Here is a 27926-nt window from a genome sequence, read left to right as displayed (position 1 = left end):
TCTATTAACTGCATGCATCGATTAGATAAGTCTGCTTCTAATGAATGTGTCATCATTTGAAAAGGGCAGATCATTTCATGGCGAAGTGGAGTTAATTCAGAATGATTATCTCAAGGGATAGGACCCGCATAATTACAGGCCTAGACGAAATGCATATGTCATTATAACTAGAAAATTCCTTCAGTAAGTGTTTCATTATCTCAAATTAATATGATTTTTGGTCACGGTTCATAAATTATTTTAATTTAATTTGATCCTCAGTGACTAGGAAGACTGAAATTTCTCGCTTCCTCGAACAAATTTCATACTTTCACGTGGGAGGGCTTCGTGCGAAAAGAAACTGTATTCCTTGATCTTGATTTTTAATGAATCAAGATAATGCCTTAGACTTCCTATAAACTGTTTCGCAATGTCAAGTTAACAGATGCTTTGGAATCATTCAAAATAATCAGAAAAAAACACCCAAAATCTATACAGTCTGATGCAGCGTTTTAAAACTTAAATTTTGCATCGCTTAGTGGTTTTGCAAATGATCATACATTTAACATTGTTTAATGCATCCATAACCATCCATAATGCATCCAGGTTGATGCTGCACATTGGTAGTGGTGGAGGGGAGTCCCCATTACCTGTAAAGCGCTTTGAGTGGAGTGTCCAGAAAAGCGCTATATAAGTGTAAGCAATTATTATAATTAATTATAACTACCGCGAATCTGAATCCTTACATTTGGGCTCCAACTAGTGGATTATGAATGAAATACAAAGTCTTTACCCCTGTCACGTGATGAAGGTCTGACTGCCTGCTTTATGCATCCAAAATCCTGTTCTGAGGCTGGACCTTCCGGGTTGTCAGGTTGTTATTCCAGCTATGGCGGCTGTGCCAGCTCATTCGCTCCGGATCTCGGAAATCGGAGACCCGACTGCCCTGTTTGAGCGTTACAGTGCCGATGAGATTCGAGGTATAGAGCGCAGGGTGCGGGGCGAGATCGAGCAGAAAAAAGAGGAGTTGCGGCAGATGGTCGGAGAGCGCTACCGGGACTTGATCGAGGCCGCGGATACGATAGGCGAGATGCGGCAGTGCTCGGAGAGCGTCGTGCAGTCGATTCAAGACATGCATCGCTACTGTCACCAACTCAAACAAGGAAAAAATCCGTCTCTGCCTGTCAGCAGGTTGGAAGTAAGTGACGTGGCCGTCGTCGGGTATTTTAAAAATGCCACTGATCGAAATGTCCTATCGTTTACAGTGTTGCCTTACAAAACGGTTGCTTTTTATGGGTTTGCAGTTTTCGACTGCTTTCCGAAAGGCGACTATGCAGCTCTGCTGTTGTCCGATGAATATCTATTATTGTATGGACAGCTAGTGCCCATGCCACCTGCCTTTTGTTGTGACCGGTAAATCCACGGTATGGCACACACACGTTACAACAGAAGACCGTCTGTCGTTTAACAGCACTGATAACGACACCAGATTAATTTGGCAACAGATGTTGTCAAACCGTAGTCGCAAATGATGCTGTTTTAAAACATGTGAGATCTCTGTTGTTGGCAGGAGATCGTAGTTATGAGGCTCAAATTTATCATTGACAATCTAACATTCCAGTTGCAGCAAAAAATACAACCTGTATCAACACTGATCTTTTGACACGCACTAATTATTTAACTGACTATAACGTTGGGCAGAAGTACATTTGTGTTTGAAATACATGTAATTTGCAAATATTTCGCTAGGCGTCGCTGCTGGATCAGATTAAGTCTGGCGTTCATATGTTCAATATTGCTAATGATACATTTGGGTAATATTTTGCCTTCCAGTGTCACAGGGAAGCTAGCCTGGCACACTTACTCACAATCTTCATTAGTCATTTATTTAGTTACCTTAATCACAGCTAAAGCCACTAAAGTCAGAAATGGGATTCTATTCCATAATTATGTGTAGATGTAATTCAAGAAGATAAATCCCTTGGAAATGCCATGTCTTGGTGAAGTCATATGAAGCTGGCCTGAAATAGCCTGCTGTCTTTTTATCTAAAGAAAAATAAAGTTCCTATCGAAGGAATGTGAACATTGATTCAATTAGGAACATGAAATCAGTTGCAAACAATAAGGATGCTGTTTGGTCCGTGTAGTCTATTTAGTCATCTGTGGCTTATTGATCCGAGGACCTCATCTAGCTTTTCATTTAAGGGGATTCTTTTAAGAAGGCATGGTATCAGCTTCAACAGCATGGCTGGATACGTCTCCCCATACTCCTACAACCCTCTGTGTAAAGAAGTGCCTCCAAAAAAGGGGTATGGAGATCTTTTTGTGTTAGCAGAAAAAATCTCTATTTTATTTTTAAAAAGCTTTAAGTACAGTTAGTACTATATCAAAAGCAAAGCTATATGAAACATTTTTGCCATAAGGAAAGCCATTAAGAGAAATATAGTTTTTTCACCTTTTGGAATGATCCATAAAAGGTCTTATACAGGAGAGGAACACTCGTGATCTGTTATCTCTGTTCTGGTATAACACGGCAACGTTACAGTATTTGATAGGTGGGTGCCTGTACCCCTGTCTCCTGTGCTGCAGAGCCAGCGCCAGTCTCAGGAGAAGTTTTACAGCATGGCTGCCCAGATCAAGCTGCTGCTGGAAATCCCGGAGCGGATCTGGAGTGCGATGGAGTCTTCCCAGTACCTCCACGCCACCCGGCTCTACCTGCTCTGCTGCCACCTGCACAGCCTGCTGCAGCTGGGGGGTGGAGGGCCGAACTACAGCCCAGTGCTGGCCCGCTTTCCCATCCTGGTGCGCCAGGTGGCTGCTGCTGGACACTTCAGGTAAGCACTGCCCCCTCTGCCAGCTAGAGACGCCATCGGGCACCAGTGTGGCCTGCTCGTTTCTCCGCTCCGATCCCTACAGGGTGTGGTCTTCTCAACAATGTCCGACTGAAAAAAAGGTGGCAGTTCCACCTTGCGGTGTTATATGCTCTTTGTTTTTAATTTGTTCATTTTATCACCTCTTTTCTTCGTAAACGTTTTTTCTTGCTGTAAAGTGCTTTGAGAAGTTATTTTTTTTAATCAAGTGTAGTATTATTATTTGCCCCTTGTTTGTTTTCTGTTACAGTTTGATAAAGTAAATATTGTTCTTTGCTGAAAATACTGGTAGTATGGTAGGTATTAAAAATAACTTTGGCTTCAGCACACAGTGAACATAATGTGCCAAAACTTCTCTAGGCATTTAGCCACCTAGTGGAATCTTTGAGTGTTTGATTCAGCTGTTTTACTTTATGGAATAGCTTATGTAAAGAAATTACTTTGAAGTAGAAATTAAGGATAACGATCATAACGATTTTTTGGCCTTTGCGCGTAACAGGTGGAAATCAGGGCTCGGAAGCTGACTGTCATTTTTTTATGTCCAATTTTTTGCGACTGGTCTGTGTATTTTCAGGTCCACCATCTTGCTGGAGAGTAAATCTCTCCTGAAGGGCCAAGTGGTTTCAGACCAGGCCATTGCAGAAGCCCTGGTGTCCACCATGCTCCTAGAGGACAGCTCACCGCGGCAAGCCCTTGCTGACTTCCTGTTGGCCAGGAAGGCCTCCATCCAGCAACTGCTCAACCAGCCCCAGCATGGTGCGTAGCTGAGCCCAAGAGCCCGTTGTCTTTCCACTCTGCCTTTCAAGCATCCCACTGTGTTTCTGCCCTCATGGTAGCTGTGATTGTAGTTAACATTGTTGCGATCTTACGTCTCTGAATCCCTGTCAGAAATAAAAGAAGTGGTGCACATCTCAGGGTTTAGAAGAGTGTGAATTTTCTGAGTGCTGAGTCCTTGCATATATAGAACAAGGCCTTCCAAGTTCAAGTAACAAGTACAAAGTGGGTTTCCCCCCCTGCTGTTTAGGTTGCATTATCCCTTTGCCTTGAATGAGCACCCTTTGCCTCAACCTGTGTTTTCAGTATGCATCAAGAGGCAATTGTCATTGTCCTTTATCTTGCGTTGATTGACTAAACAAACAATGTTGACCTCCAGGTGCTGGTATCAAGGCTCAGGTATGTTCTCTGGTGGAGCTGATGGCCACTACACTGTACCAGGCCTACGCCGTGTTTTGTACTCCTCCTGAGGGTAAGCCAATGGAGCCGCCCCTGAGCTGCGGCCTGCTGTTCGCCACACTGGAGACTGTGACCGGAACTGCACCCGCTGGTATGCACCTCCCACCCCCCCTGCACTGGGAGACTAGTAATAGTAATTCATCATACTTATATAGCACTTTTCTGGACACTACTCAGCTATAGTGTGCCAGTATGCTCACCACACATCACCTATTGTTGGGGAGGAGAACAGAGTGATGAAGCCAATTCATAGACGGGGATTATTAGGAGGCCGTGATTGGTAGAGGCCAGGACGCCAGGGTAGCATGCCTACTCTTTTTGAGAAACACCCTGGGATTTTTAATAACCACAGAGAATGGGAACCTCAGTTTTAATTCTCATCTGAAGGACGGCACCATTTTACAGTAGAGTGTCCCCGTCACTATACTGGGGTATTAGGACCCACACAGACCACGGGGTGAGCGCTCCCTACTGGCCCCATTAACACCACATCCAGTAGGAACCTTAGCTTTTCCCAGGAGGTCTCCCATCCAAGTACTGTACTGACCAGGCTCACACCTGCTTAGCATTAGTGGGCTGCCAGTCAAGCTGCAGGGTGATTTGGCTGCTGCCTGACTAGTAATGTGCCGCAAAGACTATGAATGCATTAGAAAATAAATGCAAATGCATAAACTAATTTGCAGTGGGTAAGGTCGTTGCAGTTCATTACAAAATTTCATTTGTTTTAACCTTCAGCCATGGAGATTTAGAATGCAGTTGGTCTGTGTCTTGTCTCTTCATACATCTGTGCAAACGTAAAGAAAGGAGATTCTGAGTAAACCTCTGAGGCATTTGGGGCTAATCTTCTTTGCAAGGGAAAGAGAAGAAGGTCCTGCAGGGAGAGATGAGCTCAGGCAGCTGGTTCAAGTACCTTCCGTCCTCTGTGACCGACTTCCAGCCGACCCTGCGGACCCTGGCTCAGCCCATCCAGCCTGAGCATCTCAGAGACACGCTGCGGCAGTGGATGGACACGTAAGGAAGAGAACTTGGGCACGGGGGAGGTTTTTGGCAACTTAATAACATTAAACAGGGAACAAGGAAGAACTGGCTAGACCCATGCGATTTCCTTTGTGGTCATAAGAACCTATGGGTGGAATTGTTTCATTTTCTCCAGTGAACATCAGGCTTGAGCAGTTTACCTTTTTTTACTGTAAATCCAAGAGGTGACCCAGCAAGCAATATTCCAGTTTTAGGGAAGGAAGTCTTTAGAGGGAAGGGGGGCGTACAGTTAATGAGATGGTCACCCTCTCGTGTAACGCGCTGGCTGCAGGTGTAAAGAGGATATCTGCAGTGGAATCAGCGGCCTGCTGGTCTACGTGAAGAGCCTGAAGGGCCTGGCAGCAATCCGGGATGCTGTGTGGGAGCTGCTGACCAGTGACGCCATCAGCCAGCACTGGAGCGTCATTTGTCAGCGGCTCTTGGAGCGCCCCCTGTCCTTCTGGGAGGATTTTCTCCAGCAGCTCTTCCTCCAGCGCCTGCAGGTTGGTTTCATTCTCTTTTTAAGTGCGTTGTCTTACAGCAGGCCATGTAACATGAGCTGCAAATAAAGTAAAATCCTGATATTTTAATCAGTGTGCTGCAAGTTGTATTCTTCCAAACACAGACCATAGATCTGTCCCCCTTCTTTGTGAGACAGTTGGACGTGCTGCACCAGACAGGCATTTCAGCTTAACAGGACCCAGAAAATGAAACTGGTTTTCCTCGTCTTAGAATTGTCAAAACTTCAATGGATGATTTTACTTTTAATGGATGTATGAATGAAAATGGTGGACCTATTTCTCTGCTCCCAGGCTCTTACTCAAGAAGGAATGGAGGAGATCTCGAGCAGCTCCAGAATCCTGTTGACCTCATCCCTGCGGGAACTGGAAGGGCAGTCAGGTCCCGGGGGCCCCAGCAGGGCGACGCAGTTTGAGGGTGACGTAGCCTCCTTTCTATGGTCCGAATCGCCCAACGACCTGCTGAGTGACGCAGCCTGGGTGAGCGTGTCAGGCCGCAGCCCCCTGCTGAAGAGTGGCCTGTCTATGAAGACCCAGGCCTTGACCCCCTGCGTCCAGAACTTCTGCTCCTCCCTGGACTCAAAGCTCAAAATCAGGCTGGAGGACCTTCTCTCCTACTTGCCCTCTGAGCAGACCACCAAGGAGTCTGCCGAACCTCTTCCTGTCGCGTCCTCCTCCTTTGACCGCTTCACTGATGCCAGCACTGTGGAAGAAACCGTGCGAGAGCACTGCCTGGCCTGCGTGCGCAATATCTTGTCTTCCGTGCGCTCCGAGCTGAAGGCTGTGCAGGACAAGTTACTCAGCTCTGGCCGTGCAGGAAACAGCTGCCTCAGTTCAGTGCTCTTCATGGCAAGACTCTGTCAGTCCATGAGCGAGCTCTGCCCCAGCCTGAAGCAGTGCATTCTGGGGAAGCAGGGTGGCCCAGATCACATGGTGAAGGACACTTCCCGTCAGGGCAGGAAGCTGGGCAAAGGCGCCAAAGCGCCAGAGATTAGCCCTGCACAGGCCAGGTGGGCGGATCTGAGGGAGGAGCTTCTATTATGCAGCATGGAAGCTTACCGGATCTGGAGCTCCGCCCTCACCGAGGTTTGTCCAATCAAAAGAAAGCAATTGTGGGCGGTGCAGTGTTTGTTTATAGTTGTTTAGTTTAAGTTGACTATTTAGCTAGGCCGTTTTTTTTTTAAGGATTTCAGGATAAATGTCATAATATTTTTACTTAAGAGGTTGTAGGGGTCTGGAGCAAGGTACCCTGTCATGCTATTGAACCTGCTGTCTATCCTGTTTAAAGAAACGCCTGAATGAGATGCTCCAATCAATTAGCTACTAGAAAGAAATAGGGTTAAAAAATGAAAAAACACAAACTTTCACCTTTTCTTATGAGACAAACTATTGTAAAACAAATCCTAGGTTAGACTAACACATGGAGGTACAATTATTTTTCAGTTACATTTCTCTCCTGACAAGGAAGAAAGAATTCCATGAAGGGAATAGGTTTTGACTATCACATTTAAAAGCTTAAGAAGGAGGAACTCAGTTTTTAGAAAGCAGTTCAGTTCACCTCTAGTTCATTATGAAACATTTATAAAACATTTGGTTTTGCATTTATTTTAAAAAGATTGTGCAGATGTTTCTTTCATTTAAAATTGAAATTATTAGGAGGTGGCAGTCCAGGAGAAGCAATACAGCAACAAGTGCATATTCAGCCTTCATTTGCGTTTCTTTTTCTTTTTGACCTGTTGCTTTGTGCTTCTCTCAGGCTCTGGTCCAAAACTTTGCTGGCAGACTTCACTCGAGCTCCGCAGGCTCCATCCTGGAAACAGCAACCAACTGGGAGGAGCTGGAAATTCAGGAAGAGACTGAATCAGGGAGCAAAGTGACCTCCAAAATCCGTCTTCCCGTTCAGGTGAATCAACAGCCGGTGACAGCTGAGCTGGGGGCAGGGATTCAGTCTAAAACTCTAGGAACTGCGGGCAGGAACTTGCAGTGCTCAGTCCTAATCTTTTCTTGTATATGTCTGTGGGAATATTGAATATCTCTGCATCTGTAATTCAACAAAGGTCCAGACAACAAAGAACTAGCATAAATGAGTAACTTTCTCCACTGCTACAAAATTATTTTTATCTAAAGTAACTTACCAAATTATACAGTACAGCTGGGTGTTTTACTGGAGCAATCAGAGAGTAGTAACTTGCTCAGTAGTACAACAACGTCTCACCTGTGATTTAAACCCACAAACTACCATTTATGAGTGCAGTACCCTAATAGGTGCTTCCCACAGAATGTAGTTTTATTCCACCCTCTTGCTCAGACACAGGTTTGTCATGTGGGTTAATATGTCCTGGTTAGTCTTATGCAAGTGTGCGTCCTCTGTGGATCTGTAAAAGATCTGAATTCCAGTCTTTTCAAAACCAATTTTAAAAGAACTTTGCAGCAAACAATGTACATATGTTACTGTTTAAAGCTATCTTTTTAGGATTTGATTCAGGTTTTTGATTTCCATTTTTTCCCCTTCAAAGGCTTGAGAAAGAATGAGTTAAAAATGCATGTCTGTGTCTTTGCAGCCCTCATGGTATGTGCAGACTCTTCTCTTCCATCTGTGCCTAGAGGTCAACAGGATTGGAGGTCACGCACTGCCAAAGGTCACCCTACAGGAGCTGCTGAAGGGCTGCCTGGATCGGGTCATCACCGAGTACGAGAAGCTGGCTTTGGAAAAGCACAACAAGGTGAGCTGGACAGTAGTCCAGGAAAGGGCTGACTGTACTTGTGCTGATGAACAGAGCACGCAACAGATCTACAGAGTATGGCTACTCAGTACAACACAAAAACAAACCCATTTGCATTTTCTGTGCCACCTGCAGAACCTCTGACACTTGTACTTTCCCCCTTTCAGGACCCTGCCTTCCTCATGACCCAGAACCGGGCCTTGCAGCTGCTATTTGACCTGCGCTACCTGTCAGTGACTCTCAGCGCCAGGCAAGAAGAGGGAAAGGCCTCTCGTTCCCACCAAGATCCCAGGTACCCACCACCTCCTGGGGAGACCTTCGCTGGAGCTTCTGCACCTTGAGTGCTCCTTTAATACTTTTATTTTCAATTATTGCCTTTTACTTAATTGACATCCCAAGCCAACACTTCCTTACGCAGTTTAAAATGAAATCTTGCGTGGTTTCCAGTAATGTTTTGCTTCACGTTGAAACCTGAGGCCTCTGCCCCGAGCCTAGGAGATAATTGTTCGGGTGCTCAGTCTACTTGTGCCAATTTGTGGGTTTTTTTGTGTGTTCCTCTCCTACCTCTCTCTCTCTTTCTCCACCAGGATCCAGCAGGTCTGTGATTGCCTGGAGGGCCACATTGATCCTTTTGACTTGGATGTCTTCACCCCCCCACTCAACACTAACCTGACCCGTCTCGTCCAGAGGACCTCTGTACGTACCTTAGCACGGCCCCATGGACACTGATCTGGGCCTCAGGCTGCACATACTGTCTTTCTACAGTTAGAAAAACTGCCGCACAGCGATAATGAACCGAACATTTCATTTTGTGTTTTTTTTTGGTGCCATATCATAGGAAACATTTTATAAATTAACTGCAGACAAAAACTCACCCTGATGGCCACTTTAGCTGTTTTGCCACTATGTGATTGAGACGCCTAATTTCCAGGGTTAGAAAGAAACATTTGAAATATATTTTGTCTATATTAATAGTACTGTTTAATATGCAGAACTAGCAGGTAGACAGGAAAGTATCAGATTGATGGAAGGTGGTACAGGAAAAATGCTAGTAAAGGTTTGTTACAAGGGGACGATTGTTGTCATTCATAGACGGTAACAAAAATAAATTTGGTGTTGTTTGAACTAAATTACAGTGATGTGCATCCCATCCATTCTTGAGAGGGTATTATCAGTAGTGCAGCCTGCTAGATCGCAGGACCAGTCATGTGTCTGTAAAACTGGAATTTCATGCGCTGTGCTATCTCCTGTGCAGGTGCTGCTGGGGCTATTGACAGGCACAGAGAAGCAGTTCAGCTCCAGGGGGCCCAGTGTTGGCACTCAGGAGCCATACAACATCCTGCCCCTCGCCAGCAGTCAGATCCGGTGAGTGGAGCTCCGATACTGCAGCTTCGCCCTGGAGACGCTTTGGCCACTAACCTGCAGTGGAGCTTTTAGAACAGACAGCTAGAGCCCTGCATGGTGCCCATCAGGCCATCGTCTTAGGCCTGCTCTGAAAGGAACTTAAAGGAACTAATAGAATTCAACTGAGTTGATTTACAAGGCTCCCCGGGAGGGATATGCTAAACCGCAGCAGTATATCAGAAATCTCAAATTCGAATGAGAGTTCAGCACAGATCTAGATACATTTCCATGGATTCCCCTCTTGTTTTTACTTCTTATCTATGCGTGTCATGAAGAAAATATATCAAGTTCAGTTGTGCCTAATCCTAGGTTCAGAAATCATGGCCCGTTATGCTGTGGCGGTCATCGTGACCAAGGCTGTTTGATTTCCCCAGGTTCGGACTCCTGCCCTTGAGCATGTCCACTTCCCGGAAGTCCTCCAAGCCTGCATCCCGGGGCTCTGAAATCTCCAGGACCCAGGTTAGGACTGGGGGAGTCTGGCAATGGGGGGGCCCTGCGGTAGAAAACATCCAACGTTTCACCCCAAATAGACTCTGGGTTCATTTACACATCCTGCACCTGTAACGGTGCTGTTGTTATACGATGCACATCTGTTGGGAAACCTCGTCTAAACTGATTAGGCAATACAAGGCATAACCAGACACTCACTGTTCACTACCTTCTGTACTCAGAAACAGCATCTCTGCCTTAACGTAAAGATTAGAACATATCACACATTGGCTGTTTCTATTAAATTCATCATGGATATTATTAAAATGGCCAGTTCACAGTAGGTTTGTCCTTGACCTACGTTATTTTACATGAATGATTTTGTTCCAGACCAGAATGTGTGGCTCTTGAAGTGATAGTGCTCAGAGAAGAATAATTGCATTTCTCCTCTGCTTTGTCAAAGTCAATGGACTGTTTTTTGATTAGCAGCTTTGGATCACAGTTAAATGCTGTCTGCTTTTCTCTAGTTCCTGCTATTCTGAGAGCTCTGTCGGGGAGCCGTAAAAGACTGGTGTGTGGTAATTTACAGAACGTGTGCAGTGTGCTCCTGCCTTGCCTCCGGTTTGTCGGAGTTTTCTGTAACCGTGTGTCATATGTGGTTTGTTTCTTCTCAGGTTATTATTGAGAATTGACAACCCAAACACAACAGAAGCTTACAAATGAGAAATGCAATTTGATCATTCTAGTTGATTTCATCAGCTGAACGTGAATCCAACTTTTAAAACATTTCCATGACATTTCTTAATTGCTTTAGTGATCTGATCGGGGGTGGGCAACCTATTTCACATGATAACTTTTAATTCATTTGGTTTCCTTTTTATTTTAAATTGGTTTTAATCTTAAACCCATGGCTGTGTACCTCTGTATTTCCTCAAATCAGGAAAAAGAGAGATACATCATTGTGGTAATAGAGATGACTGTTAAATTTGGATTGTTTTTGAAAAAGTTTAAATTCATAGGCATCTGAACCCATTGGAATGCTGCTGGTGGCTTCCAGTAGGTTAGGAATTAAGGAATTTGTTGCACAGTGAATACATTACACTAACAGTGAATGAAGAGAAATACATTAATGTGATTCACTGTGAAATACGAAGTCATTAGCCATGTAACAGGTCAAAGAGGAAAAAGATCAAGTCCTGTCTGGGAACACAGATAGAAAGCCTGATTGTCAATGCTGCAGCACTGTTTCACAGATGGCTGGCCATTAACAGTAGTTAAAATGAAAGATCTGAAATGTGCACTCCGTGGCAGAATCTCTGATCAGTCTCATCCCTTAGGATCACATTCACAGACATTCCTGTGGCACAGCTGGCTGCAGTATATAGACTTTTAACTTTTACTTGAAATAAAGTCTCGGTTAAAAACATGCAGTGGTTTTTAATGTAGATTTAAAATTGCATTTCTTATCTATTACTAAATAGGTCTATACACCTTTCAGCAGCCCCTGATACAAAATGATACAAAACAGAGAATCTTCTCTGCATGAGTTGTTTTTCTGCCTGAAATGTTTTGCATGAAGCTGCCTTGATGTACAGCTTTTCTCTCCTGTTTTGAGGAATTTTCTTAACACATTTGAAAGCGAGACAGCATTGAGAAAATATTTGTGGCTAGTTGCGTATTTGCCTAAACATTGGAGAGTCATGAGCTTAGGGCAATGATATATTTAGACTGTAAAAATCAGCTGTTGAATTAATGTAATTTTGAAAAAAGTAGTGACATTGTAATTGTAGAAAAGCTGCTGGGCTGTGTTTCTAATAATGAACAGGGAAGAGTGAATCATGCTGTGGTGCTTTTGGTAGAAGGATCTATAGCTCCCTCTAGTGTACAGACTGGTACTCTTTCACAGTTGAAAATAGCACTTCCTAATTTAGACAGTAGGTGGGATAAACAACTTGTAACAATTTGGCATATACAGCTGTGTTTAAAGATGCACAAATGTCATATTTTGTGTATACAAAAGTTAGGTTGCGTATTATGAAGAATATTTTAGATTTTTTTATGCATATATTATTTCATAGAGATTTTTTCACTGTTAACATAAGTTAAAAACGTACCAGAAGTGTGTACTATATTCTCACAGAGATCCTATCTGTTCCAGCCAGAAGCAAAACTAGCTCAGTGCCTGCACTGCATTTTCACAGGATGTGATACTCAATGTTTATGCACTTTGCCTTCAGTCTTCATTTGCACTAAGCAAACTAAGTCTTATAAAATATATAACTGACCTTCAAGCTGCTGTCTTAGTTCTTTACCTCATTGAACTTAGTTTTTAGGATTCCAGTCGTATATGCTGCCATCTGAGAGCGGGAAAATGAGATTTGTAATCTGAGGTTTTCATAGTAGTAAAACCACAAAGCCTGGACAATAACAGTCTTAAAATCTGAGCCTACAAGTGTGATAAACATGGACTGAGGACCTGTTAACTCTAACTCTTCTGTCACTGAGCTCATTCTGTTTTTGTCCACCCCTCATGGTACAGCATCGCAGCTCTAAATATCTTCCCCCAATGTTGTGTTCCATTAAAGGTTGTCCCTGCGTCCTCTGCCCTACCAGGAGAAACGTTCCGACCTGGAAACTTGTTCAGACAGCTGGCGTCTCAGGAGGAGGAGCCCACAGGCCCCTCCCTCTTCAAACTGGGCTGGCTCTCCAGCATGGCCAAGTGAAGCTTTTAGAAGATTTTTAACGTGTATAAAGTTTATAAAAAATAAATATATATATAGTTGTATTACTAAACTTTGGTTATGTCATGTTTACCTCTGCAGACTTAAGCCCTGGAAAATCTTCACACTTAATACATGATCAAAGGCTCATTCTCTCACTGTAAATCACTTATTGAAAACTTTTACATTTTTGTGGTTCAGTTGTCCAACGAAAATAATGCAGAACTTGATGCCATCTGAAATAATGGAGTGCTAAAGAAAAGTACAAAAATGCGACTGTGAATGTTGACCTTCATGTGTATCTACGGTTCTGGCTCTAGCCTTACTTATTTACTGTTATATATATACGCACTACATTATGCTTACGCCATTTACTGTATACTATATGTGTACTGTTACTGGACTATAATGTGTAGCGTCATTGTGAGGCGTTGCGTAGAAAGACAATTGTATATTTGAACCGTCGCTTTTCTTGCGACAAGCGCAGATTGCGAACGCGGATTCAGTCTGATGAACATTATAAAAACAAAGACTCGAAACCGGCTGGAAGAGTTACGTTTAGACGTGCTCATGGGAATTTAATCGTACCAAAACAATGGGCAGAATATTCATCTCGACACGGTGTACAGGCGATGGTTGTCATTGAGAGACAGACGCTGGAAATGATAACTGAACAATATGGTTGTGTACAGCACAAGTTAGATTTAAACTTCAGTTGGTAGGATAGAAGTGAAGACTTCTATCATTTTCAGTGACATACTGACTTGCTATATTTTATAATGATTAGTGAACTGTTAAACTTGACTGTCGAAGTTAAAGATATGCAATGCCTGATTTGCATTTTGGTCGCAATGTTGTGAATAAAAAAAAAAGTCCATGGTCAAATTTTGCTTTAGCGTGCAGAGTACATAAGTAAGCGGTTTATTGCAATCAACTGTTGAACAAACATCAAACTAAATATCAGAAAATAAACATTTGCACGTTGTAAATGTCATCTTCAAGAAGTTCATAAAAGTTTCCCACATAAATTATGACATTACTGAACAGCAAACCATCAAAAATTCTGATAATGTGGCAAAACAAATAGGCCTTCATGGGAGTCATTCAAGACAATTTTGCGATAAATTTTCGGTCAGCTCAATAGATAGTACTTGAAAACATCTATTAAAACTACATATTGTAGGTACTTCCTTTAGTTTAGCTGGTAAACTATTGCAAACTTTCACAAGATCAGCAACAGCAGTACATGTCGTTATGCCCCATGGGCCTTGCCTGGGGTCTTTTCAAGTGGATTACTGAGCTCTCACACGGGACTGTCTGAAGCCCTGTGCCTCCTGCACTACAGCGTTTGTATGCCACCCAGGTCATTAAGTTATCCGCTCAGCAGGAAAAAAAAAATTAGAGGGAACATAGCCCACTTTTTCCGCAAAAGTACTCAAAAACACATTGCTTAAAAAGCAGATCATAATACTGAACTGAAGTATTTTTTTATGTACAGTTATGTCACAGGTTGGGGCAACCTGATTACAAACTAACAAGCAAGAGAAAAAAGAGCCATTGTGCAAACACTGTTTTGATTATAGTTTTATTGAGGCACTTGCACAATCTAGATATCACCATGGTATCATATTGGAAAATCTTCACATTTTTAACTTGTAAATATCAGTTTATCCGTGTTAAGACATTACATTCAGGCAACATGATTTTCTTCCAAATATATATATGGATATTTATTAAAAATTAGTGAGATAATACAATGATTCTGTGCAGACCTCTATATAAAAAACTGTAAACAAATGATATACAAAAGCCCGATTTAACAGTATCTACTGGCAAGAATAAACATTATTCTATGTAAAAAGTCACATTTGTCAGCTATGAGTTTACACAGGAAACTTGTTGAAAATCTAAAATAAATTACTTGACGACAAACTTCTCAACAATCAACAGTAAAGCCAAAACGTTTTTTTCCAACCAGATTTTTTCTACAAAACCCAATAGGAACGGCACAAATTCTAAAGAACTCTTTCAGATGTCATCTCTCATCGAAGCTGTACCAGAAGATAGTTGCAATCATTTTTACCGCAAGTGGAATTCGCAGGCAGGTCATCTCATTTGCAGCACTGGAGTGGATTGGTTGGGGTGACAGTAGAAAAGTGCAAAAAAAAACTGAATATTGGAATTAATTAATTTATACATAACAAAAAGCTCTACTGGTGTTAGGTCCATTTTACTTCTGTATTTCTTAGTCCTTAGTCTCACGGTAAAATGAAAGGGAATTAAAGGGGCAGTCTTGGTTCCACAACTAGACTATCATGCACCTAGACTAGACTGCAACTAGACTATCAAGCAAAGTTATCTGCTTTGGGTTGATCTGTCAATAAATAATGATCCTGTTGAGTTTCGCTGCAGTAGCTTTAACATACAGTATCAAAACCAACCCGTTTGGTGGTGCGCATACACTGCCTACACTATTGTACGTTTTACAAACAGAAGGCTAAGGTTGAAGGTTGTTTTGGCTTCTGGGATACTGTGTACCTCTAATCCATGGAGCTCACACATGTGGATTTACCAGAAAATGTGCTTTGGAAGAGTCAGTCCTGCCCCAGAGAAGAAGCGTTCAGCAGGAGTCCGGAGGCGTCCGCCAACACCTGCCCTGCTCTTCTGTCGTTGACCCTGCCTGTCATCCTGCTTTGCCTTCTTCGGTGACAGTCTCCCAGGGACAGATGACCTCCTTTACGGTGGCCCTTCCTACGCTGGAACAGTCCTCCTCCTCGTCCTCCGAGTCGATGGGGTAGATCCGGCACTCCGGGGGGATGTCCACTTTGATCTGGAAGAAGCTGGGATCGGCGAGGATCGTAAATCAGTACAGCCACCACTGACGGCCTCCTGCTGCCATTGCTGTCATTTCAGTGGAGGTCTAACGAATGTTTGCTGGGGATGAAGGCTGCCGAGCTAACTCAGCTCAGCTGCCACAACTCGCCACTCATCCTGACGTAACTGCCTCAGTCCCCATATATACCTTACACCACCCTCTCCTCTTCCTCACTCGTTTTTGTATCCCTCCTCCACCCCTTGGTTGCCTTTTCACCAAGCATGGGGGTCCTAAGCTCCCCGTCCTGTGGCTGGGAAGTTGGCCAAATGGCTTAGTCAAGTGGGTTAAGCCAAAATCTCTGCTAAATCCAATAAATGATTCTACTGTCACATAATGTTCAGCTGCTGTCATTCCTTAAATTATTACCTTTAGGCTGAAGGGTTAGAAATTGCACCTTGAAAAATCATTTCAGCTGTATCAATGCTAAAACTCATAGTGGCGCTGTTGTTGTAGAAGCCAGTACTCTGTACCCAACTGGGTTTTCTTTAAATATACTGAGAGACAAATCAGTATTAGAGCCAACAGCATTAGTTGCGTTTTTAATGTCTCTCAGCATAGGAGTATAAGGTTAAGATATGATTTGAGATAGAGGTGAGAAGGACAGAGTTCTTTCTGCAATTCATAAAAACACAAATGTAGCCAATTATATAATAATTCGTGATATTCTTGAACATAACCTAAATTCCTTAATTATCATACAATTAATTTATATCCATTATGTTAGATGCATTTATTTAAGAGTTCTTCTGCCGCTCACTAAGGGAGAGCTGACTTACTTGGCAATTCTTTTTGGCTTCGGCTGGGGCTGAGATAGCGGCTCGTGGTTGAGGGGCTGAATCCGGCCACTGGCGACGGAAGGGCACTTGGGCGAGAGGGTGGCGAACACAGGCGAGGTGGCGCAGCCCCGTTTCAGGAAGCGGCTGAAGGAGAGCGCCACGCGAGATCTCTGGGCCGGCTGCCTGGCTTCTTCGGATGGTCCGTTGATGGCGCTGGAATCGGAGCCGGCCGACAGCTCCGTGTTCTCAGCAATGGAGGGGAACTGGGCCGACGCGGAGCCGCCGGTGCCATCGAATTTCCTTTCCGAGGCGGGCGTGCTGTCGATGGCCACGCTGATGGGGGAGGGGCAGGCAGCACTGTTGGGCAGGGTGATGAGGCCGGGGGAGGGAGGCGGCAGCTCGCAGGGTGTGGGACTGCTGGGAGAGAGAGGCTCGCAGATTCCTGTGTACACAGCCAGGTGAGGCACAGGTGCAGTAAACTTACACAGCTGCAGGACAGTATGGGGAAGAGGAAAGGACTGTGTGAGGAGTGTAGGGAGAGGCAGTCCAGCAATCAAATGGGACTAGGACATGTTAAATGCAATATTTCCTGAGCATTGCACACCTCGACAAAGAGTTTAAAGGGGGATTTGCAGTCCCAATTTCTCATACTGGATATTAAGTCGTGGTAAAAAAATAAATTAACTGTATTGCAAAATGTTACAAATTCCTAATTTATCACAAAAACACGACTTTTGTGAAAGTACTATAAGACGTCATGTTGTCACAAACCCCTTGTTTCGCCACGGGCGAGAACGAGCGTTTGTGCAAATTGAGCCATGAAGCTGCCCTTCCTGCTCACTAGTCACTGTAACGACTAACGGGATGTACGAGCAAATAAGTACAGGATGTGCGGCAGGCATTTCACTGCAGAACTGTTCCAATGCGATCTGCATGCAGAGCTAACAAGTTGTATTTGTCCACAAAACCACTTTGAAGTTGAGAACAATATTATAGCAATTCAAATGTGTCATGTCAGGTAACTTTCCTGTTCATCTACCCCAGCTGCCACGTAATACTGTGCCTTAACGTGCACACCTTCACTTGCAAACAAGCAAGCCACCCAGTGTAAGCAGGATAATGAGTTTACTATACATACACAGCCAGACTTCCCATTCAACAGCTGTGGTTTGATCCCAGCTCCACATCTTTCCAAAGAAAATACAGTCAGCCAAATTTAGAAAAAAAAAGCACATGACATATGGGAGACAGACGACAGAGAAAATGGCACAGAAACACAAAAAACAAAAGTTTTTAATTCACGAATTTTATTGGACGGATGGGCACAGATTACAGTTTGAACTTTCTTTTTGGTCCCTGAAGGAAAACAAAATCTTTCACAGCGAAATTGAAAGTAAGCCAGTGTAAATGATCCACAGTAAAACAGTGAGTGAAGGACATACAAGGATGATACAGAGTGCTACAATGACACTGACGATACTGCTGCAATGTCTAAAGCACAAATGTAAAAAATGACATAGTTAACAGTCTGAATTGTAAATCCCCTGGCAAGAAACACTGCTATCATATCTACCACGTCAATGACCTGTAAGCCTTGGGTTTTGAAAAATATGTATTTAGAATCCCTGAATATAAATAAAGTTAACAAATGCTGAGTATACTCCAACTCTTCTTTTTCCTAAAACAATGTAATACGACTTTACTAAGAATGCAACTGAATTCTAAAGTCAGCCTTCTTCTGGTAAAAAGCCTCTGATTCTGAGGTTCTTTGCTGACAGCTCAGAATCAGTTTGCATAGTCCTTTTTACATAGCATTCTGTAAGCCCTTTTTACACATTTTAAATGACCACCACAGTTAAGCAAACTTCCCCTTTTAAACAAACTGATTACAAATCATTATTGATTACAAATCAGCACTTAGCAGAGGTTAAAGTATGAATTGTGCCACCTGCTGATAACCAGGCAGGCACACTAAATCATCTCCAAGTGTAGCTACTGTAAGTAGTGTTCTGTGGGGCGTTGCAACCCTTAGTGCCATTCAGGTGGAAGATATTCTCAAACCCAGAAATCAAAGTGCTCCAGAACCCATTTAAGAATGGAGCCTGATGAAAACGACAGGAAACCTGTATAATCGTCTGTTTGCTAATTACCTAGTGACCCAGTTGACTGTCTTGGGTGCATTTTCCTCTATAAGCTGCAATTCTGAAGGAGATTATTTTGTACAGCCCACAGCTTCCTGTGGTGTATCATGACTTCCAAGTGCTTGAGCTCTTACACAACAGAACAATCGCACCTCTTGCACCGAATCTTGCTCTCTTTCCACCCAGCTAAAATCCAGAGGAAAACAATGCATTTTTTTTTCTAGTCTTACTTTCGTACGCCTGTTATGAAGCAGAAAAGCAGTGCTTCTGACACCTTGGAGTCTCCCTACTGACAAGCAAACGTTTTGCTATTGATTGCTCTCCACAGGCATCTACCTTAATCTACCTTACTGCCCTTATCAACACGACTACGCTGTGGTCAGAACTAAGTCTTCTGGGGCGGCTCCTGCTTGAGCTGGTTACGGCGGTCCAGTTTGCTCATGACCTGCGTGATGTCCACAGGGGCGCTGGCTGCCGCCTTCGCCTTGGCTTCCTCCTCCAGCTGCCGCAGGATGACCGGGCTGGGGCTGGAGCGCCGGTGCTTCCTGTTGAACCCGAACTTGCCCTCGCTGCGGAGAGACGTGGGACAGTGAGACCCCCCCTCCCGCCCTCAACACAGGCACCCAGGCACCAGCCTGCAGTTCGGCTCGACTCGGGAGAGCCGACGCAAAATTCTTAGGAGGCAAGTGAGAAATATCAAATTCGTGGCACAACCCTTGAACAGGCCAGCTAGAGAAAGGACCAAGGTGATCGTGTTGAATAAAAAAAAACAATCCTAAATATACTTCAATGTCCATAATGTGAAGTCTGTAAAATTCTGTAGTGAAAGCTTGTTTTTGATAATAATACAGTACAGTTGTACGCTGTCAGTAAATTGTTTTGACACATTTCAGAGCACTTGATAAATGCTGCAATTCACCACAGGTGCCTGACACACGTGCATGTGAAGAATATATTCCACATCATAATTTTAGATCAGCTTATTTCACGGTTTCCATCACCCTGTCCATAAATAACTCAATAATTCTCATAAGACTTTTGTTTTCCGTAATTAGAAAAGCGCATCCCCCATCATCTTAAAGGAACACAGTGGCTGCACCTCTTACTGTATGCCTATTGTTTAACAGGATGTGCATTAAGTAATCAGGCAAGCCCAAATGATTTAGATATTCAGCTACATTTAGTTGTACATTTCCCACCCTGCTCTATTTGTGAAACTTCTGCAGTCATGTTTTATTCCTGTTTTGCCATATTGTCAGCTGGTGAAATATACTAAATTAATTTAAGGAACATAATATGTCAGCACGTTTTAACTTTGAACATGCAAATTCTTTTCTCTGGTATTATGCATAAAGGAGAAGCTTTCAATCAATCAGTAGACCCATTCTTGAGGTTGTTATGATTTTAGCTAATGTCTGTAAAAATAGGGCTGAAGCCTGTGATCTGTTTGAGATATCTTACTTCAATTTCGTCTCATCTGGAACAATCGCCTTCTTCATGGTTTCTTTAAATATAGGAGACTTCATGTACCGCCCAAAGGAATCCTGTAATTGAGAAAGTACTGTAATTAATGATTTGCCAATGGTTACTGACTTTAGAGACTCTGCAAACATGGAGATTTTTAATGCATCATTTAGTTTTCCCCGTGTTTTTATTTGGACATTTTACAGTGTTATTTCATTTTACTTCTGCTGTTTGTTTTATGCATTTTCATATTTATTAGAACTTTTAAATCCTTTGAGAAGAAATAACCTCTTGTTGTTCCTTTGTCGCTTGTGCATTAATTCAGGCCTCTGATATAATGTCTTCAGCACTTTACCAGAATATAAAAATGGTGGAATCTACCTTTAGGCCACATGCAAAATTCGATGAGCATTTGAAAACCATTACAAATCAAAATGCCAGGACCAGACTATGTACCTTCTTCATAAGCATGTAAATGTGTGTCTGCGCAGCATCCAGCACATAACGATGAGGATGCTTGAGGCCTTTCACTGTGATGTCCATCGTCTTTCCATCTATGTTAATCCAGCGCCGTGCCCCAGGAGCCAGGAAGGTCCTGCATTCATGCACACAAATGTAATGAACAAATACGAAAGGCACTGCTGCCCTTAATAACACACACAAATACAAACCAATTATCCTGGACTAATGTAAGTGCCTTTTAAAAATACACCATAAAATTACATACCTACATACCTTTAATGAGAACTGAGAAATTGTTTACAGGGGTAAGGCAGGTATGTTTTGCTAGGGTTTGTGAAAGGTAGTGGGATACTACAACCGATGCCAAAATGGGCCAGATTTTGAAGATAACTTTCCTACATTTGGATTTGATTGTGCCTGAATATTCTCTTCTCATAGTCTTTTTTGTGTTCTTATGAGACCTTCATATGAGTAAAAAGTAAATGTAATATTTCTCTCCACCAAAATTCAAAACCTCTGTTGGGACTGAATTATTTGATATATCTACAGTATGATAAAAAAAAGAAAACTGCATGGTACTCAACATGTCTGTCTCCATATTATTTTGATCAGAACTGAGGTAGGAACGGGTTTGTAGACTGAACAAATGTGGGGATTGACTTGGACAGTTTCACCCCTGTGTTTACTGGCTCCTGGCATGACGGTGTCAGCGAGCTCACTTGTAAATTTCCTCAGCTTTCTCCTTCACTTTCGTCTGGTCGCCAAACTTCAGGTCCTCGCAAGCTTCCCAGAAGGCCAAGTTCTCTCCTACAATCACATGGAACATCTAAAGTTAACTTTCCATGGCACTCACCTACCACCTTAGTGACTATTGTTGCATAACCTATAGGTCATTATCACAAGGTCTGTGATGGTATTCTGTCAGTCATGTAATTAAAGCAACTAACTAAATCAGTGAGCCAAGATTCTGATAAAGAACCCTCTAGGATACAAATAGTTAAAGCATAGAGCATGTATACTTGACCCAGCACCATTATCTCTCTTCCAACCAACTGGTTTAAGACCTCTACATGAGGATTCTTCAAGACATTCTCAGACACTTAAACACTGAATTGGCTATCAGTCAACAGCAGAGCTAACCAGAACATTGACGGTGACCCCAAAGTCACCCCACGTACCGCTGAATTCCTTCTTCAGGAAGAGCTGGAAGTCCTGGCGGCCACGGGGGTCACTCAGCAGCTCCTTGAAGCTGAAGGTCCAGCGTTCCACGCGCAGCTTGGTGGGGTTCTCCACCCTGAGCCAAATGACACAAACCTTTCAGGTCCCACTGTAACCTCCAAAGAGCATTTTAGACCCAACCCACAGAAGGTATTGCCAGTGATGGTAGGGCAAGAACAGAGAAAGGAGAAAGTGGCCGGCATATCTTTATGGCGGCCCTAATGCACCAACAAACAGATGTGTCAGAATCCATCTTTTATAATTCTCCAATACCACTTGTATTGCAAAAACAAATGCAGAACCTTGAAAATATGATATTCCGTAAAAAAGAATTGTTTTGTTATTAGCCACAAATCCAGTGAGAGCCACAGCAAGACGGAGCCTATCCAGAACAGAGGGTACAAGAGAGGGACAGGAAGGTACTGAGTGTCTTCTCTTCCCTGGGATGGCACCTCAGTCCAGTGCAGGGCCACAGTTAAACCGACAATATTAGAATCATCAGTCAATTACTGCTAGAAAATGCTGGGCAATGAACCAATATAACATAATCCTCAGCCCCTTCTTCTCGGTAAAAGTCACAAAGAATGAAACAGCTCATTTGATGACTGTGCACCGGTAATTATCACCAAGGTGCCTGATTTCAGCAGACATCGCTGCCCTTGTCATGGTAATTGCATGTCACCACCATCCAAAAACAGAAATAGTTATCTGCTCAACATCTTCCACTCAGTGCTCCAGATGTTCACAGAGTTTGTTTGTTTGGTGTTTCATGTCATCACTTCTTTGGAGGAATCTAAAATTAATGGCAGGGGATGCATTAAATACGCCTTGGGCACCCAGCGCCAACTCCAGAAGTGTAGAAGAAAAGGAGGGACTATTCCTTGGACAGAGTGCCAGTCCATTACAGGGCACACGCTGGGGCCCTGTGTTCAATTCCTGGGGTGCTATCTGCATGGTATTTGTATGCTGTCCCCATGTTCTTATGCTCTGGAGTAAGTGTGTGCGTGTCTGTGTCTGTCTGTGCCCTGAGACGGACTGGCGTCCTATCCAGAGTGCATCCTGTCTTGCACCCGTTGCTTGCTGGGATAGACTCCACCTCCCCTGTGACCCTGTATTGGATAAAGCGGTTAGAGAACTGATGGATGTTTTGGGGTGGATGGGGGAATCCGGAGCATCCACAGAAAACCCAAGCATACACAGGGAGAACACGCACACCAGACAGGGAGTTCCAGTCTGTAATCAATGCTGAAAACCAGGCAACCATTCTCATCACCACACAACCCAAACACTATGCCCCACAAATAAATAAAAAAACTAGCTCACTGAATGAGTCATGAAAAGGAAACGTGCACAGAGAGGCAATGGGTCTGAGGCTTACAGAAATGAAGCTTTTGTGTGTGCACTGGGTTAGTGATCAATAGGGGCCTTAATGTTCTTTGTAATGTCTGCATTGCTCAGTGCTGAAGGGGACTTACATTGGCATATTGAGCTCCCAAAACATAGTGTCATCGGTTATCCAAGGGTTGCTAGGGAGACAGCCGGCCATGAAAGGATCATGGTTTTTGTACTGCTCGCAGTACTTGACAAGCCTGTGAGCACACAAAGACAAGAGGTCCTACTCAGAAATACTAGTCCTGCATTATAAGCTGAGACAAAGACACCTTGTTCACTGAATTTTAATGGTTACAAGTTAAAAAATGAGGAAAACAGAGTGAAGCAGGAGGACCTTTGAAATAACAGTGGTCCGATTTGTCTGTTATAAATCTATTAATCTTGTGTTTTCTCATCAGACATGGAGCTTCAGATTTAGTCACCCTATAAGCGAACACAAGTATGTGTGACATGAAAAACCCATACGGGACTTATAGAGGACAGTCATTGCAGCTACATCAGTGTTCAGAACAGTCAATGCAATTGCTTTTAATGAAAAGACGGGTACAAACTGGTCCCAAAAGTGCTTTAAAAAGTTATGGATGGATGGATGTTTGCCTGTTATGCTGTTACCATAACATTAGTTTTTTACAGGACAGGGTTGTTAGCCTTGTGCCCAACCTCCAATATGGAGGACCTGGCACCAGACGTGGGACACAGACCCACTACCCTGAGATTATGAGTCTCATGCTACCCGTGGCACTTAAAAAGTTTAATTAGTTACAATATAATACAGAAATTACACCATGGTAAATAAAGGAATCAAAGCTCACAAGTCATCCATGCATGTAATAACTATCATGAAATCATAAAAGTAACAGAACAGATAAAAGATAACTATAGATGTAGTTGTGAATTAATGTATGAATTAAAAACTGTAGATTGTACCTTCATATTTTAAATGTTGTGACTAATAAACAAACGTATTATCTTGCTGGTTAGGTCTAAACAAGAACTTTAAAGGAACTATAGCCAGTCATTTTATTTTTATTCATTTAACAGATTCATGAAGGTCTAGATATTCCAAGCCTACATTTTTCAAATTCAAAAAACAGTCAACCATGAAATACAGTATGTATTGGAATGCAGCCAAATATATGTTAGATATCAATGATAACTCATCATAATCTGAATGTCTTCTATGTAAATTATCTATATACCATGAGTAGTCACATTCTAACACCTACAGGATCTCGGCAAATAAACTCCCCAGAAGAGTTTGAAAAGGACCTACCCCCCAATGGAGACTGAAGACTTGACTCTTGACTTCATGAGCGACTGCTGACTAAAAATAATCTGTAAAACAGAGAGACAACACACTATGATAAAGTAATGCACTATAACGCACTACATCATGCTGTATTATATTGTGTTATTCTGTATCATACTGTACTGTTCTGTATTGTGTATTGCAAATGGTTTTGCTCTACCAGCATAAGTGTCACGCCGATAAGGCTGATTTTGAACTCTTTGAACACACTGGAATGTTTGCCTACTGTATGTGCTTTGGGTAACATCAGCAGTTTGCCCAATCTACAGAAGTCTTTTCCTTGCTCCATCTTATTTTCAAATAGCAATTTAAAATAAATTCATCATTTAAAAAACTGAAAAAAACTAAACTGAAAAAAACTGTAATACGGGATTAGGAGAGACAACATTACCTCTCTTCTGTAGAAATCGTATGTTTTCTTCTGTAAAACAATAAACACAAAGAATGTGGTGAAAATACAAAACTTAATTTGAGCATTGTTTACATATTGTTTCGAAGCTTCACACTACAATAGAAGGTGCCCCGAAAAGCAGACAGCAGCATGGGTGACAGACAGCAATATTGAGCAGATACTGCAACTGATGCATCACTGTGAACCAACTAATCCATTTTACTATGGAGTTTGCAGTTTGCCCACAATAGAAAATAAGGGCCATTATCTCTAACTGTAACATCAGTTACACTATGCAAGGCAGGCTTCACTTTCTTCAGTAAGCAACGGCTTGTAAAAACATACTGTAGACCCCACTGAGGCTGACGATGACTTAGTACAGGAAAATGCCATTTAAACAGTCTAAAAATGGATTCCTCTTTTCCTGTGACACGACAAAAGCCCATGTATCACAGAGGGTGTGATCTAGTTAAAACATGCTTATCTGAACTGCAGTTATATTTTCAGAAATTGTAAAGTTCCAACTTTTTACCCAGATAGGCAAAAGATTTGTTCTTACATAAGGCAAATATTAAATTTGGTCTTACGTTTATGGTAAAATGGAAAAGCATCTAAAATCATATAAGCTACCAATATGTTGTATCTACAGTGTATTTGATCTATCAACAGACATATATCTAAAGGACTAGATGATATCTGGAAAGATCAAAAACAAAAGATGATGCTTTAATACTAGTGACAGCTAACGAACTGTCAAGCTTGGGTGCAAGAGTATAACTATCTAGTAGATTGTCAAAACATGGTGAATCAAGAAATAATTAATTGTAGAAAATCTGTATTTTCTTAACTTTTGATAGGTAGAAAATGTAAGAAATAGCTTTAAGCATGACATCTATACAGAATTACTGTACCTATGGGGCTTTTTCCAGATTTCCAGATTTCTACAGGAGACTTAATCTGATTCTCAGTGTCAAGTCACCTGATGAACAGAATCAGAAATTCCTGATTCTTTATGTACCTTTTAATTGCACTCCTAGCTGCTTTTAACTATTTATCACAAGGGATCTAACAGAAAACAGTGACAAAAGTTAATATGCTGACTTACCCAAGTACATCTACAAAAAAAAACTCTTTAAAAAGTTTAACTTAAAAACATTATGCTGTGCTCCCATTTCCTATCCTGCTCATCAATTCAATATTCCCATATTCCCAATGTGAAGCAAACGGCTTTGTGCCGCTTATTAAGGCTATCTGTATCATTTCCTGCTTTTAAGGGAACAAGCATGAGCTCATACTAAGACTCAATGATGTTTTTTGGGGAAAGGGAGGCATTATTCACTAGACAATAGAATTAACTGTTCTGTTGTAAAAAATAAATAAATGACACATTTCTTGCACAACAATTATCTGAAATTCTGCCTGGACTTCCCCTGCTGTGTTATAAACGATGGGATTCACGCTAACATCCTGGGACAGATCTTACCAAAACTGTATGATCCAAATGACTTCAACCCAGTAAATCTCTCTAATTTTGTCACATAAAAAGGTATCTGTTTTTAAAAGGTCAAAAAGCTACTCTGTTACAACAAGTCTCAAAACACTGTCGCAGCCTCTGATCTTTAATAACTTGTATAGCTTATGACTGAGTCATGGTAAGAGGCAATATATATACCTTTTTGAAAGGCTTGAATGCTCTAGAGGCTACTGTTATTTGCTTTAAAAGCTGCCATCATGCTGGGGAAATTAAAACATATTTCTGATGAAGCTTTTGAAAATGAAGGAGCTCTCCTTTTTCATCTTAGGAATATACGGCACAATGAATTTTAAAGAGCAAGCCAGGAGAGGTTCAGGATTTGCATTTCACAAATGTGAGAGAGCGCCTGGCCTCTTACACTGAGCACTGCCATTAGCATACCAAGTAAGCACGTCCTGCATTTAAAGAGGGGAGATTCTTCTATTGACTTTGGCTTCAGGGTGGAAGGATGACAAGAAAAGCAAATGTCCAATGAATAAAGTTTCAGATGCCATTAAGTCATCATTCTTGTTAGCATTATTAGCAGTAATTTGGACTCAGTACGTATTCAGCACAAAGGTAACCTGCCTGTTTGTGCAGATTAAGCCGTTGCACTGTATTCTATCTAAACAGAGGTGATTATGAAAGCAGAGCGGCACAAAACAAAGCATGGGCAACACAAAAGGAACTTAGAGATTCAGTATAATCAAATGTAACCTTGGGATGGAGTATTCAATGCACTTAAAATGCATGCACTAAAAAGCATATTTTTTTATTGCCAGAATTTCATATTGTAAGTCACAACATCGAAGTGATTCCCAATCAATGCCAAAGTCGGCACACCCCATCTTTATCTTCTGACTATATCCCAGGATGGACATTCAGTTACTTGGTTGTGGCAATGATTACATTATGTCTGCTTTATGAATTACATGGAATTAGTGATAACCTGATCAAATTTTTAATTTTACATCCTTGGAATTGTCTTTAACCCCTCAATCCTTGACTTGCCTAGGATTTTGGAATGCAGTCACGGCAGCTTTTGTATCGTTAACATGAGAGAGACAGCTGCAAGGATGTCAGCTGCAATACAAGGATGTCCATGATGTCTCTAGCCACCCAATCTTGACAGCCCTAGGACAGTTCTACAATGATATGAACACAAAGATTTCCTCCTGATGAGGTTTACAGGGCTGCCAGCTTTTGACATTTATTCCTAAGAAAAGTGCCAGTTTCTAAATGACTCTTGTGCCACGTTAACAATGAAACTGTCTGCAATGAACCTCTGACACCATGAACAGAAAAAGCATGCTTTCTGTCCCCAGTAAGGTGCAGATTTCGGTGGGAAAAAAAAAATCAATAGCAAAGTCTCTAATAAATTCTGCAATTCTCTAGACCTTGTTTCTGAAAAAATGTCAGCATTTGTATGATATGTTAAATTTAGCAAGACCTGTCTCCAGAGAGAATGCTGTCTGTTAATAAAGAAAGAAGA

At 42.2% G+C, this 27926-nt stretch overlaps 2 protein-coding genes across 4 annotated transcripts in view; one reads left to right on the top strand and one right to left on the bottom strand.

Annotated features, from left to right (window-relative positions):
* The first annotated feature begins 825 nt into the window (after positions 1-825).
* On the top strand, positions 826-12966 carry cog1 (component of oligomeric golgi complex 1). Of its 2 annotated transcripts, XM_015356750.2 has the most exons (15): positions 826-1177; positions 2569-2813; positions 3424-3605; positions 4003-4173; positions 4937-5093; positions 5392-5602; positions 5912-6703; positions 7374-7520; positions 8179-8340; positions 8508-8632; positions 8928-9036; positions 9596-9705; positions 10119-10203; positions 10701-10744; positions 12759-12848. In XM_015356750.2, the coding sequence occupies exons 1-14, from the start codon at positions 869-871 to the stop codon at positions 10713-10715; spliced, it is 2820 nt and encodes a 939-aa protein (XP_015212236.2). In that variant the 5' UTR covers positions 826-868; the 3' UTR covers positions 10716-10744; positions 12759-12848. The 2 variants fall into 2 exon arrangements, with proteins under 2 accessions (XP_015212236.2, XP_006635458.2); XM_006635395.3 differs by lacking the exon at positions 10701-10744 and having other exon boundaries at positions 827-1177; positions 12759-12966.
* Positions 12967-14459: 1493 nt separating this feature from the next.
* LOC102685817 (regulator of G protein signaling 9) overlaps positions 14460-27926 on the bottom strand; it is a 34422-nt gene continuing 20955 nt past the window's right edge. Inside the window, exons 10-19 of one of the 2 annotated variants that reach the window (XM_069194520.1) lie at positions 24922-24951; positions 24495-24556; positions 23305-23418; positions 21790-21905; positions 21331-21418; positions 20606-20744; positions 20147-20229; positions 19131-19254; positions 16545-17032; positions 14460-15733 (exon numbers count right to left, since the gene is read on the bottom strand). In XM_069194520.1, coding sequence (XP_069050621.1) covers positions 15577-15733; positions 16545-17032; positions 19131-19254; positions 20147-20229; positions 20606-20744; positions 21331-21418; positions 21790-21905; positions 23305-23418; positions 24495-24556; positions 24922-24951 — 1401 coding nt within the window. In that variant the 3' untranslated portion in view covers positions 14460-15576. Of the gene's footprint in view, positions 15734-16544; positions 17033-17834; positions 19255-20146; positions 20230-20605; positions 20745-21330; positions 21419-21789; positions 21906-23304; positions 23419-24494; positions 24557-24921; positions 24952-27926 lie in introns of those variants that run through there. The other variant, XM_069194521.1, reaches the window with a different exon arrangement.

The sequence above is a fragment of the Lepisosteus oculatus genome, chromosome 9, assembly GCF_040954835.1.
Source record: "Lepisosteus oculatus isolate fLepOcu1 chromosome 9, fLepOcu1.hap2, whole genome shotgun sequence".
NCBI classification, from domain to species: Eukaryota; Metazoa; Chordata; class Actinopteri; order Semionotiformes; family Lepisosteidae; genus Lepisosteus; species Lepisosteus oculatus.
The sequence above is the reverse complement of the archived record's forward strand: the minus strand, read 5'-3'. Positions and strand labels throughout refer to the sequence as shown.